The sequence below is a fragment of the Doryrhamphus excisus genome, linkage group LG20 (assembly GCF_037039965.1).
Source record: "Doryrhamphus excisus strain RoL-2023G ecotype Guam linkage group LG20, RoL_Dexc_Guam_v1.1, whole genome shotgun sequence".
Classification (NCBI taxonomy): Eukaryota; Metazoa; Chordata; class Actinopteri; order Syngnathiformes; family Syngnathidae; genus Doryrhamphus; species Doryrhamphus excisus.
In genome coordinates, this window is record NC_136376.1 from 4482415 (window position 1) to 4497790 (window position 15376).

A 15376-nucleotide genomic window follows, 5' to 3' on the forward strand; every position below is an offset into this window, starting at 1 on the left:
TGTTTAACCACTAATATCTGTAGTTTGAATAGTCCAGCTCATTATAGATATGCACACTTATTTCTGGTATATTTTAATATTAATATAATTACATTTTCTATAGCAAAACAATGACTGTGACCATTGAACTTTAGCTTGTAACTGTTAAATAATGAAAAAAAGCCTGGGTTATCAACTTTTCTTTATAGTTTTGCGGTTAGTTGTCTTGTCTGTTTTTGCCTTTTTGTCTTCAAACCTGAAGTGATGTCCTGCCTGATGGAGACTTGTGGTCACAGAGGACCTCTCCGACAGATGGATGTTACAACACGACAAACACCAGCTCTCATGACAATGACACAGAACGGCTTGACTCAGATGGACCTGTCTGTCACCTCGGCTTTAAACCAGGCGTAATCACACTGCGGGTGATATCATTTGTGAGCTGATGTTACGTAATTACCAGCAAGCCACATTTCCAAATGTTTTTTTTTTTTTTTTTAAGCATTAAGGTTTGCTTTTTTTGGCAGCAGACGAACCAAAACAAATATGATTTTCGTCTGAGTAGCTTATTAGTTATGCGTAATGGAGCGTGACTGATGACTGTGAGGGGGAAAAAAAATAAATCAGTTGAGGCGGCCACATGTTGCGTTTGTCATAGCATCACTTCCTTTCTGTAATGCTGTCATTCATAAACGCAGGATGTACCTCCTTGAACTCAACAGACAACACGGCTGGGCTGTGTTAATTGCTTTCAACTGTAAGGCTGGATTAAAAAAGTAACTATGTGGCTTGACAGACAGCCGCCAAACAGGTGAGGGGGGGGGTACGGCACAAAAGCTGAAAACAGCAGTTAGCGAGCTGGAGAGCACTTAGTGTCTCTCCTTTGGTGTGCTGCACATCAATTGACTGCATATGTGTGTGTGTTTGGGTTTTGTTAATAGTACTTATTTATTCTGGCGCTTGGCTTTTGTGTTGTCGTGCACACACACGCACACACGCGTGTGTGTTTGCACAGAGATGCATGTTGTGTATAGGTTTACAGGCAGACATGGAGATCAACTGCACAATGCTTTTTTTACTGCTGCTTTTGGACTACAACAAGGGGTGTTGGGTGAGCGGTTGGAGGGCGGGTTCGGGCTTTACAAAAGATCAGTGGGTCTTAAGTTGTGCACACGCATGCACGCGTAACGCCAGCTGCTGCCCGCAACCCTTAACCCCAGCATTTTTGAATTAATAATACAGAGCCAACCAGTTTGGAATAATAGCAACTTTGACACACACATACATGCAGAAAGCTTTGCACCTGTTCACCACTGCTCAATTGGCCAGGGTCTGGACTGGTTAAGGTCCCTCCCAGACCAGTTTATAAGACCAGCGAACACACACGCAGTGTTGTAGGGAACAGCTGGACAGTTGTGTCCTCTCCCAGTCATCCGTGCCTTATTCTGATGATGCCTTTCGGCCCCCCAGGGTGAGATGTGCTGTAAAATATTCATTACCAGAAATAATGGAAAGTCAAATAATCTGTTCCGGTGTCAAAGTGTTGGCATCATAAAGCCTTTTTTAACTCTACAGATGCACAGCATATCCCCCCCCTCACCACTTCACGGCTGAAACATCACTCCCTCACTCTATCACGGTTTTTGGCCCATTATCAGTCAAAAGCTGTTGAAAGACAAGACATAATGTATGTCGTATTCTGGTCACTGGTCAGTATTCGGTTATAAGATATGCCTTTTATTCGCCCCACAATGCGACATTTCATTGTTACATTGACGAGACATTGTTATATTACAATTCATTAACACTGCAGGGCATGTCTGACATGACACCTCCCACCTTACGTGTGGAAGTGGTAAGGTTTTGGCTTCTTAATTTGGCCTTCTCCACTGGAGGCCAACTAGTTAGCATGTCACTGGCATGCTACCGTGCTTGCAGTGATCCTTAGCCTGCGCACAAGTGTTGCAATGTAGTGTAGAATAATAGGAGGGTACAGGTGACTGTAGTTGTGTTATTTAATGTCTACAGGGCTGTAATGCTAAAAGCTATATTGAGTAAGTCAAAACTCTGAAAGTATTTCATTAATATTGAATCCTACTTTGCAGAAATTTACTCATTGCGATTTGGTCTGGGATCAATTAACTGTGATAAACAAAGGACAACTGTATAATAAATCTCATTAAAAATAAAATATACAAAATAACAAAATTATCACCTCTGATGAATGCCAACGTTCAAAAACATTATTCAAATGTAAAAGTTTAGTGTTATCTTAAAATGAAAAAATATTTTTTTCGCCATTAACTCACATTAAGACTACATTTTGATTTGTGCATTTTTTATTAATGTTGACTTATTTTCACTTTGGACATTTTGTACTGAGCAGCCAAGGCAGTAACCTGGCCACGGCATGGTGCTTTGTAGCATGTTCTACGGTCATCGGCACACAGTGATACCCTTCACAGAACACTGTTAATCTAGTCATCAAAAATGTAGGAATTATAGAATTGTAGCCAGCCTCAATTGTAGAAATGTAGAAACCATATGAGCATGAATTCTGAAATTAAAATGTGTATGAATGTCACATGAAAAAGGTGGAAGTTCATTTGCTCACTTATTTGTGCATAATTCATTTTTCGCATGTTGTGAATAGAAGAATTTCATTCAAGACCAGTCATGTGGCATTCATATGCATGGCATCATCCAAGCAAAATGTGAATGTCACCATTCATAGAGTGATAAACCTTAACCATAGAAACTCTTACAGCATCTCAATGGGGGGGTCTTCCATTACAGTACATCCCGAGTTATTTTAGAAATTTAAACTATTGTCTCTGGTGTGAAATAAGCTCACCATTAGCTCAAATTAGATTCCCCCTTGCCAACACATTGGGATGTGTTGTACTGCAGGAACCCAGTTTGTTGCCGACTGTGTTTTTACAAGCACTAATCACATTGGACACACATGTTCTGAACACAGGAAGCGTGACATTCCTAATTTTACTGGATTTTTCTACGCCACATCTTTAAGCTTTGGATTTTTTAGCTTCTTTGTCATCATGTTTGTGGTTATTTGTGTGTGTTTTTGTTCTTTTAAAAGTTAAAACTTCAAAAGAAACAATGTAGAAAGTCTAAGCCTTAAATTGTATTTACAGTACTGACCAGTCCAGTGATGGTTGCCTTATTTAAGAGTGTGTGCGCGTCTTTTAATATGCACTGTTTCCATCCATTTGTATTATTTACATTTAGTCTAAATGTCCTCCAGATTAGCTGTGTTAGATTTGTACTACTGTAAATCCAAATCATACAAACGGGCCAAAGCCTCCTGTCTGGCACAGGTGGTGCTGAGCAGCAGCCCTGCAGCTAAGATGCTAACACCACACTAATCCTGGTGTGGTTTAGGAACCACACACACACACACACACACACACACACACACATACACTAATGCAGGAAGTGGGATTATCAGTGGAGCATCACAGGGTAGACATCATGCTCCAGGGAGCCACCACCATCTACTGGATTGTAGTGGTACTGCAATAGATGTGCACTTCAGGAATGGTTCAATGAAGGGTCTATTTAAGGAAGAGGGTGACAAATGAGTTGAATAGGTAATATTTTTTTCATAATACACTTTATGTTGAGATGGTGTATGTGTTTGTTTGTGTGCCCTCTGTACCAGCTGGGGGAGCAGAGGGGCACCAGGGCCAGTGCAACCTTCCAGCAATAGCGTACCAGGAGGTGCAGCCTGTGTGCAGCTGGCTGGGTGAAATCTCTACAGGGCCCCTGAGGGATGACCACACTCCCTTGGGGTTTACACTCAATCTGGCCACCCCCGTGACCAGCCGTCAGAGTCCCACCTCTTTTGCCCGATGCCCCCTGTGCCACGGGCATGTCATCCAAAACTTGTAACCCAGCTGCGACCATAACTTTAAGAATCTTGTCATTCAACCCCATCTAAAAAGTAGCACAAATTTGTGTCATTTATGATGGTGAACGCATTTTGAAGCTTGTAATTCACTTCACTTACACCAAGCCCGATGTGCTAATGAGACTTATGCGCACTAAGTGGATTTGCTTTAAAGAGCCAGGATTCTCCTTAAGATGTCTGAGCAGACTGGAGTTAGCACTGCTGGGGTAAAAGGGGCGCGTGGGAGGGTCGGGGTCACGCACACAGGCTAAACACATACGGAAATAGCCTGGAGACTGGGAAAATTGTTCATCGACAGCACATGTCCAATGTTGTGGCGCTTAAGCATACTTAACACGCATTTATTGCACAATCCCCCCACTTTTTAATCCCGCGTGATGTCTTTGCTTTTCATTCACACTCTACTCCCCTTCTCGTGCGCTTCCTTTGCCCTTTGTATCCTGTTCACCTCGCCCTTCCTCTTGTTTCTGTTTGTTGATGTGCACAGTTGATTATGACCTTCAGGTTCAGATTACTTGTTAGGAGCTGTCCCAGAGATACATCTGAATTAATTTTTTACAATTACAAGCATTCGGAATTTGCACTGATGGATTATAAGTATATTGTAAATCAGAGCCTGAGTATTTCAACTCAAATGACATTCACCGGCAGGTCTAAAGTTTAAGACCATAGCTTTAAAACCTCAAAATATTCACTGAATTTTGTCTTTTGTGTCATTTTCTGTCAGACGTTCACTGTCTCACACTGCTTATGGCAAAGGCAAAACGGCTTTCCCTCTTGGATCATGACAGGATTGTTGGAATGCACAAGCAAACCCTTTTGTTGTCATGGTTAGATGTCGTAAAAAGAAGATCCTGAGGGCCATAGGACAAAAAAAGACTTCACCTGTGCTAAGCCAGGGGATTCAAAGGGTCGAATCTTGAACCAAACAAAGACCCTTATTGATGCTACTGCTGCAGTCCATTAACCATAATAACTTTTTGTTAAAATGCACATACAGTAATCCCTTGTTTGTTGTGGTTAATTGGTTCTGGTCCCTGCTGTGATAAGTGTATTTCTGAATTTTTCTTTCTAAATATAATATATTCCGTAGTTGCAGCATAGAAAACCTGCTTACAACCTTCTGAATACAGTATTTAACATCATTAGAGCCCTATAGATGTGAACTAACACCCCTATAGTCAACTTTACAGTTGTATTAACTATTTAAGACATAAATAAGACTCTTGCGCTTGTGTGGGTTACCATAAATGTGTTACAGAAAGCTAAATTATTATTAAATTGCAGGGGTTTATTAGGGATTGTAATCAGGATTTATTGTGCCTGTTGTGAGAGAGTTCACACCTGCATATATATATATATATATATATATATATATATATATATATATATATATATATGGAGTATATATGGACAAAAGTATTGATACAACAGTCAACACATTCCTCCAATGTGCTGCTGTGCATATGCATGTACATGGCACAACCTTCTCTCCGCCATCCCTCCAACTCCCAGCGTGCCAGTCACCCAGCTCCGTCTCTGCACCATCTGCATATCAGCTCCAGCCTCGGCCAAAGCATTAAATTAAATCCCTGTTCGGGCTGATTAACAAATGGCTGGTGAGCTCACATAGTTATGCAGTTATTTATTTCATTTCTGCCATCAAGGTTTTTTTCCCCCTGCTCGCGCCTCTTCTCATTGCCTGCTAAAAAAAAAAACAAAAAAAAACCCAGCAGCAGCGGTGCGGTGGCGTCCTGAAGGAGTGCGAGACGGTGTGCCGGAAGTTTGCGTGACTCATTTCTCTTCGGCTGGCTGTAGTTCAGCTTTTATCATTTCTACCTGTCTGTTCTCCCGCCCTCTCTCTCTCTGGTTCCTTGCAGTTTCTCATTGTGTGCGCTGAGATGAATGGTTAATCAGTCCTCTAATTGAGTGACATTTAGTCCGTGTGTTGTCCTAATTTTCCAATCAGAAAGCTTGGAACAGACGCAGTCGCAGCTGATTCATCTCTGTCTCTGAATGCAGAGTCTACAAGCTGCTACTAAATGACATGCCAACACCTTCACATTCCTTATGTCAAGTCCCAAAGTTTTGTTGACTTCTGTAACGATTATTCGGATAATTCTAGTCCCTATTCGATGACTTTTCCCATAGTCCCATAGTCAACCACGAAGAAGCAATCATTCATTAATTTTGTTGATGTTCAAACCATAATGTAGGGAGGGATGACTATACGGCAGGGGTCTCAAACTCAATTTACTTGGGGGACACTGGAGCTAGGGTCTGGGTGAGACTGGGCAGCATCAGGTTTTCAAAAAAAAAAAAAATGCATTTATTAAAAACAAAAACATAAAAAAAAACTTCGCTTTGGTTCCAATTTTCTACAAGAAAAGCTCTGATAAAACATTCCACAGTTCTCAAATATCTTACTTTTTATTTTTCTACAAAAAATAAGATGAAAAACAAATAAACAAATCAAGAATAAAGAAAATCAATCCGTAATAAATAAATAAATATAATAATAATAAAACGGTAAATAAGAAACAACATATAGTTGGTGGGTAGACAAATTATTTTTTCAGATTAAAATGAACAAAGCATTATTAGAGCCCTGTAGACATGACAAAACACGACTATAGTCACATTTATACTCTTTATTTACAACATATTTTGCAACTGCAGGGTCTTGAGACACATGCTAACTCGCAAACTAGAGAGCTAGCGACCTAAACGGTAGCCTTCAAGTTATTTCCTTTAAACTTAAATAGCCAAAAACTTACCACTTCCACATGGATAGGGAGGATAACTATTAACAGTTATTTAACCTTTAACATGAACATTAATCAAACGTAATAATTTTTTCTGGGTACATGATACCATACGGCATCCATATCAAACTTGCGCAGGCCGCACTAACATTAAACTTTCATATCAAGGTGGGGGACTCAAACTAGTGTCCTTTGCGGGCCGCGTGCTTGAGACCCTTGCTATACGATCTTAAACGCATGCCACAATATTTTTGTGGAAATTGTTTATACTTCCCATACAAGAAAATTAGAAGGTAAATAAAGTAAGGACATCTTACTAGATGGACTATTTTACCTATGTTTCCTAAGCCAATTAAATCTTGAAAGCCTTTCCAATAAAATGCTTTCTTTCTTCTTCTTCTCCTCCTGTTCCTTGGATCCTTCAGATCACACCACTCTCCTCCATCATGGCTGTCCCACTGTTCTAAGAAACAAAAGACTCCTGTTGTCTCCAGCTCCTTATAGTTTAGTATTGACTAATTGGTCTTACGGGAAAAGGAAACCTTGTGCGCACAACTAAATGAAACTGAAGTCCGAGCGGGAAAGAGAGAGAAATGGTGTGGGTAGGAAACCGGCTGTTGTCTTTTTCTGCAGTGGTCCAAACGAGAGACATGTGGCTCCCCAGACAAGCTGTCCAGAGTGGGAGAGCTCGCTGGACTCGTTACAGGCCGGGCCAAGACGGGATTGCTCGACAGAACACCATTGGATCGGCTCTACTTAGCTTGTGTGTGTGTGTGTGTGTGTGTGTGTGTGCCTCTGTTGGTTTGGAAGCTGAGCGCGGACAACTGTCCATCTCTGTTCTCCGTCTGTGCCACCCCTGGCTGCCCCCCGCCGCCCCTCAGTGGACAAGCACGTACACCCACATTGCACAAAAACACACACTTGCATCTCAGTCCTGGCCAGACGCATTGCTTAAATGTTTTCGGTTGTGCTGGACAGCTGAGCGATGAAGTGGCCAGCTAGAGGCGTTCGCTTGGACACTTTATCTTGAAAGTGACTCAGAGAAATGACTGGACTTGGACCAGCGAGGCGCTCGGCACTGCCAGTTTTATTATAGTTTTTATCAGTTTAACTTTTCTCCTCATCCTCATCCATTTGAGCTTTTTTCCTCCAATCTGGTTTGTTGTGAGTTCATTTAGGCCACATGAATACTTTCTTGGGTTCAACGCTCTTGCTATACACAGCTGCTAATGGACATACTTTTATATAATGTGTTTTATTTTCATGCTTAATTTTACACGCATGTGTAAAATGTACCATATTTTGTGGTGTTTCGACCAATCACCTCAAAGTTCCATTTTTTTTTTTTTATGGAGCTGTGTGACAAATTTCAAGTGGAGTGTAACTTTGGGGTTTACATACAGTCATCACTAAAAAAAACTGCAAAGCCTAATTTACACTTGCATAGTACAGTATTGTTTTAATCACACATAGCAATAATGACACCCTGGTGCTTTTATTAGCAGTCCTTTGTGTTCTCCTTCACTATTTCTGTTCAGCCGCTTTCATTGTTCTGTTTATCAGCAGCAAGTGATCCAAAGAATATGCTTTGCTACTGAGAGGACAAGAGGAGGAAATATGCGTGGGGAGGGGGGGGGTTGAGTGGGTGGAGTTGTTAAGAAGAAGAAAAATAAAGACTGAGAAGGGGGGAAACGTGTGATTTTTTTTTCCAGCAATCACAACCATGTCTTGGCACCTAACCGCATTTCCTTATCTGTGTAGAGGCTCGAATCAGCTGCTATGTGCACGCACACACACACACACACCTCCACCGCCGACAGGACTCTGAGGTACCGGCAGGGCCCGCAGTCACATGGTCCCTTCGGCGGAGCAGGTGTTTTTTCCGCGACGTGCTAACGAGTGTGGCCTGCTGTCATTCCAGCTTTAAATGGATGTCTCAAATAGAAGGCGTGCAGATACGCGGCGCCTATTCTCCTCTCGCGGCGAATTAGCCCGAAAAAAGGTGATCAGAGCTGTTACCCAGATTTGTGTGTGTTGTGCACAGATGCCATTCGTCTATTTCCACCAGGTGTATGCTGGAGGAACAGTTAATTAAAAATGGGTTGCGAAAGAAAGAACATTTGTGTCCTTCTGTGTTTTATTTTTGTTTTTTTTTTTACATTTTTGTTGTTTGAAAAGAGATAGCGGAATGTTTACACAGCTCTTGGCGCTTGAAAGTGTTGAAATGAGTGTCACTTTTTTTGTTGTTGTTTTTCATCAAGAAGTAGCTGCCTATTTAATACTCGCCGTTCTTGTCCAACTGTGTTTGTCTCCGGTGAGCGTGATCTGCCTCTGTGTTGTGGAACTGTTTGACACTGGTAATCCTGTGGCGGGTCATCGGAAAAAAACGATGCGGTGCCACCTCAGTGCCAATTTGTGCCAGCCTGACACCAACTGGGCAGCAGATTTTTTTTTTTTTTTTTTTTTTAAACTGCACTCCGAGAAGGGATATTCTATGTGTAATCTTGTTTCATCCTACCTCATTTCCAGCTTCCAGAAAGTATGCTTGTGTGTGTGTGTGTGTGTGTGTGTGTGAGCCTGAGAGGGGTCGCAACCTCGACACCTGCCCCTGCATCAGCCAGATGATGCCCCTGGCATGGTCAGTTTGAGTTGAGCATGGGTAAACATGTTTTTGTCATATTTTACACAATAATCCGATCGGAATCTGGCAGGCAGACACTGTTTGAGTCATAGAGATACCGTGCGTGTGTGTTTGTGTATATGTGTGTACATTATAGCAGTGTTCAACCTTTCAACCTTTTTTGAGCCATGGCACGTTTTTTTACATTACAAAACATCACTAAGTCTATAGGAGGAACGAGCTAGGTGTTGCCACACGGACCGATATTACATTGCTCTGCCAGTCTTTACACCACGGACACTCGACAGTAGCCATGTTTACATGAGGAGTTTTTCTCTTTCCGAATGACTTTTCCGGAAATGGTATGGTAATGGTATACATGGAAAGGAATATTCCAATCTCTTGTCTACATGCGTCGCTATAATCAACCAGAATAGTCAATGTGGCATTTGTAGTAAAACTTCCCCGAGTTGTTCTTTTTTGGAATAATTCCGTATTGCCAGTTTTTTGTTTGTCCAGTCTTGAAATTTAGTTTGGATCTAAAACAAACTTTCCATAGCAGTCCAGTGCCGATTGCTGGCCTCCATTTTTAAAACTGAAGAACGTCTGGAGCTGCGTGTGACGTCATATCTGCGATATGCGCATGCGATATGATAAATTTAACCAGGAAAGGATCAAATTCAATCTTGCTAATATTTTATAATTCAACTCGGTACATGTTTTATATAGATATATATTTTCTTTTGACTTATGGACTCATGAATGGCGTATAGAAGGGTTTAGATTGCGTTCCACTGATGGCGTTAATGCACACGAAAGCAACCGCCAATAAACAGAAGAAGAAAAACGTACCCTGACAACTTTCCGTTTGAGCGGCTACAAGATACCTCAATCGGATTGGGGAAAGGAATATTCCACCCCTGTTAATCCGATTATATATATTCATTCGGATTGGCACTATTCTCTCGGAATGAGGTGTATACAAAGGTTAAATTCTTTCAGTTTGAGCAAATAAACCAAATGCAATTGGAATATTTGGGTCCACGTATACGTGGATTTTGACATATTTGCAAATAGTGATTAATAGATGTTAACGCTGAAGGAGTCAGACTTGTATTCGCAATCGTCATTAATAATACATAATAATACAATACAAATGAACTTCCCTGTCTTTTGTGTCTCCAGGTGAATACATAAAGAACTGGCGGCCACGTTACTTCCTGTTAAAGACGGACGGCTCTTTCATCGGCTACAAGGAGAAACCTCAGGACGCCGACCTCCCCTACCCTCTGAATAACTTCTCTGTAGCAAGTATGTAATAAGCAGCGACATCCCAGCTGAAACTTGCATTACAATTTGCATTTCTTACGCTGAAGTGTCACATATGCTTTAAAAAGTTACGCACACCGACCAGAACCGTTCATAAACCGTCGTGAGCCACAGTGAAATGGTACACCGCCGACGCCATTTCATCGGTGCACTTTACAGATGCTTCGGTAATGAAGCATTAGTCATTAATTCACGTGTCTGCACCTGGCTAACAAGCTCCACAGCATTGTTGACATGTGCAATTAACCAGCTAATGAGTTAGCAGGATTTCTTTGAACGTCTCTCACTCTCAGCACAACCAACATGGCCCCTCATTGTTCATACTGCAAAACACCTGTCGTTGAAATCAATTAGCAGTTGGTGCTGTATTTTGAATGGGGCATGGTGTCGGAACAGAGGCAAAAGTCAGAATTTAGTTTGATTGCAACCCATGATTATGATGGATTAAACGGATTAAACATCTTTACAGTTTAATATACGGCATATGTCTCTTGCTAAGTAAATGGCCGCATGCTGGTGTTGTTGTCTGTGATGTTTATGGGTCTTTACTCAACATGATCTGACAGCAGATCTGCCAACGCAGATCTTTCGTACTCCACACGCATTTTGACTACGCTTATACCAGGGGTCTCAAATGTGGCCCGCAGGACACTAGTTTGAAGCCCCCGCCTTGATATGAAAGTTTAATGTTAGTGCGGCCCACGCAAGTTTGATATGGATGCTGTAGGGTATCATGTACCCAGAAAAAATTATTACGTTTGATTAATGTTCATGTTAAAGGTTAAATAACTGTTAACTGTAGTTATCCTCCCTATCCGTGTGGAAGTGGTAAGTTTTTGGTTATTTAAGTTTACAGGAAATAACTTGAAGGCTACCGTTTAGGTCGCTAGCTCTCTAGTTTGCCAGTTAGCATGTGTCTCAAGACCCGGCAGTTGCGCAATATGTTGTAAATAAAAGTATAAATGTGACTATAGTCGTGTTTTGTCATGTCTACATCTAATAATGCTTTGTTCATTTTAATCTGAAAAAAATAATTTGTCTATCCACCAACTATATGTGGTTTCTTAAGTTTTTATTATTTGCCGTTTTATTATTATTATTATTATATTTATTTATTTATTACTGATTGATTGATTGTCTTTATTCTTGATTTGTTTATTTATTTTTCATCTTATTTTGTGTAGAAAAATAAAAAGTAAGATATTTGAGAACAGTGGAATGTTTTATCAGAGCTTTAGTTATATTTATGTTTATTCATTTTTCTGTTTTTAATAAATGCGTTTTTTTTTTTCGTTTTTTTTTTTTTTTTTGGAAACCTGATGCGGCCGAGTCTCGCCCAGACCCTAGCTCCAGTGGCCCCCAAGTAAATTGAGTTTGAGACCCCTGGCTTATACCCTTCACTGCTCTCCAAGTACGCATTTTCTCTTTTCAGGTCTTTGCAAATAATGCTCCTGTGTCGAGGCGCCAGCGTATGCTACACCAGCTCGCTCTGCTCCTCCTCCTGCGAACTTCTTTGTGTAGTGTGATGTGCATCTCCGAAAAAAATCTAACCTCGACTGTAATGGTGTGATTGGTATGCTTGCGTGTGTGCACACTACCAGTCAAACGTTTATAGAGACACTTAACAATGCTGCGATAAGGAAAGGGAAAGCGTGTGTAGAAAGTCTTCCAGGCTCTGAAGCCGTAGACCATCACACTACCACCACCATATTTTACTGTTGGTATGATCTTTTTTTTTTTAGAATTGCGGTTACGCACCTTCCAAAATGTTCCAAAAACTTTTGCCTCTTCAGACCACAGAGTATTTTCCCACAAGTCTCGGGGATGTGTTCTGTCAAAATTGCTGTGAAAATGTGAGTGTAATGTTAGCACTGTAACTCGCCTAGCTACTGTATGTGAATGTTGTAAACGCTCATGTCCTCCTGCCCCACTCGTTAATTTTAATGTTGTTGTATGTGATATTTGCCAGACTTATACTGTCCATACATGTGGACAAAGTACACTTTAATACTTCTTGGAGCCACAGACGCACAAAAGGCTTACTAAAAGCACTGCTTGGCATTTGCATAGACGTCTAAATCTTTTTAATAATGACATGTAAGGATAATTTTGCCCCTTTTATGTGGACACAAGAGAAAATATTAGAGACTGGTGAAGGAACAAGGAGGTGAGGTTTAGGATTTTCATGGATAATGTGGGTGGGAGGACAGTTAGTCTCAAACAGACAGGGAGGAGGAGATCGATGGTGGGATCGGGAAAGGAGGAAGAGGAGGAGAATGTGGGGGAAAAAAAAAAGAGTTTGTGCGGAGGACAAGCCAGGCCATACATCCGGCCCCGGTTGCTTGGCACGGCGCTGGCACTGCCACATCTGTTGCCCAAAGCTGGGAGGCCAGGTGGCGTGTGTGTTTGTACGCCTGTGTACGTACGTGCGTGTGTTTGTTTATCTGTGTGTGTGTGTGTGTGTGTGTGTGTGTGTGTGTGTGTGCTTGTGTGAGTGAACAACAGAAGTGGTCAGATGGAGCAGAGATGGTACAGGCCTGTTCCCTGCAGAGGGACTACACACACACACACACACACTGATGCATGCACTCTCATCCACCCACTAAACTGCTACACAGATTTTTGCAGTTGCCTGCTGTGGCAAACCCAATTTCAACTAGCATTCAAACTTATCATCTTTGTGTGCGTTTGTGTGCTTGCATGTGCCTGTGGAGGTGTGAGTGTTTTTTTATTTTTTGGCATCGACCATACCGTGACCTTGTTTTCTGGCAGCACAGCAGGCCAGGTAGTAACTTTTTTTTTGTGCGTGTGTGTGTGAATTGTAACTCTGCAGCGCGTTGGACCCGAGTGGCATCACCATTAACCTTCTTGTCTAAATTTAGGCTGAGCCATGACACGCTGTGCCGCGCTTCGCTTAAACAGAAAGTAATTGGAGTAAAGGATAGCAGAGGACAGGAGAGGTAAGAGCAGAGACAAAAGAGGAGAGGGTGAAACGCAGAAGAAGAAAGATGAACAGATGAGGACTGGATGATGAGAGGACACATCATCGCAATGCGTCCCTCCTTTTCCCTACAGCGAGCTTGCGGCCCCATCTGGCTATGTGTGCGTACGTCGCTGCCTTTGTGTACAAATGGCCTAATGTACTGCCCATTTCCACCGCGTTGTGATTCTTCAGATATTCACCAGATGCGTTTGTGCAGCAGCGCATATCGTCCTTTGGCACAGAGAAGCGGACGTGTTTGAATCCTCAGCAGTGGAAGTTATTATTACATTTCTTTTTGAACTCAATGACAGACCAGCTTCATCTGTGCCAGTGGTGTACTTGCCTGAAAATCATAGCTTATAACACATAATCATTTGTCAAATATTAGAATTCTGATACCGGTTATCATCTAAATACATTACAATATTGTGCAAAAGTTATCTCATTTCAATTGGCCAATGCACCACTATCCCGTCGCTCATTCATTTTCTACCGCTTTTTCCTCACGAGGGTCGCGGGGGTGCTGGAGCCTATCCCAGCTGTCTATGGGCGAGAGGCGGGGTACACCCTGGACTGGTCGCCAGCCAATCACAGGGCACATATAGACAAACAACCATTCACACTCACATTCATACCTATGGACAATTTGGAGTCGCCAATTAACCTAGCATGTTTTTGGAATGTGGGAGGAAACCGGAGTACGCGGAGAAAACCCACGCATGCACGGGGAGAACATGCAAACTCCACACAGAGATGGCCGAGGGTGGGATTGAACCCTGGTCTCCTAGCTGTGAGGTCTGCGCGCTAACCACTCGATCGCCGTGCCGCCCCCGTCGCAATTATATAAACCATTAATTATATGCTAAAATGCTATATAGCATTGCAGAATTGGGGCTAAATATCATTTTTACTAAAGCAGTAAACCTTTTATCTTCAAATACATCATCCCTCAACAACTTCAAAATCCGTCCGTCCATTTTCTATGCCACTAGTCCTCACGAGAGTCGCAGGGGTATGTTGGAGCCAATCCCAGCGGTCTTTGTCGAGAGGCGGGGGTACACCCTGAACTAGTTGTCAGTCAATTGCAGGCCACATATACCCAAGCAACCTTTCACACTCACATTCATACCTATACACAATTTAGAGCCTGCAGTTGTTAACCTGGCATGTTTTTGGAATGTGGGAAGAAGCCGGAGTACCCGGAAAAACCCACACATGCACGGGGAGAACATGCAGACTCCACACAGACAATTGAACACAAGTCTTTCAGATCTCCTGACTGTGTCACCAACAGGCTAACCACTTGTCCAACGTGCGGCCCAAAAACGAAGTCCAAACCTCTGTTTTGCGACATCATTCCGAACAGTTCTGAATCAATATTTAGCTAATAACATGGCAAAATGAAATAAATATAAATAAATACAATACGTCACGCTCAATCATCACTTGGAAGCACTGGTCTGGATTACTACTAGTGGAAGTTGTGAAAACCCTAGCTAACTCAAGCTAGCTAGTTTCAGAGTTACAATGTCTAGCATTTTCAGAAAAATATGCGCAGAATTTATTTTGTCAATGCCCAGAACATTCCAGCAGCCAGTTTCTCCTGATGGGCGGTGCTTCTATATTCAAGTGAAACCTGAATTTGTAATTCACTCAGCATTTTCTGGATAAATACATGAACAAAGTCACACAAAATTTTGGAGGTCTCATGCGAGGAAACAATTCTGCACTTGTACTCTTAAGTAAAGGTCAATAATCTAAGTAGAACT

The 15376-nt window shown here is 41.9% G+C and overlaps 1 protein-coding gene across 4 annotated transcripts in view; it reads left to right on the forward strand.

The window, feature by feature from the left end:
* The window catches only part of akt3a (AKT serine/threonine kinase 3a), a 47702-nt gene that overhangs the window by 18811 nt on the left and 13515 nt on the right, over positions 1 to 15376 (forward strand). For all 4 annotated transcript variants that reach the window (XM_058059292.2, XM_058059291.2, XM_078787242.1 and 1 more), the window contains exon 3: positions 10481 to 10606. In XM_058059292.2, coding sequence (XP_057915275.1) covers positions 10481 to 10606 — 126 coding nt within the window. The remainder of the gene's footprint in view (positions 1 to 10480; positions 10607 to 15376) is intronic.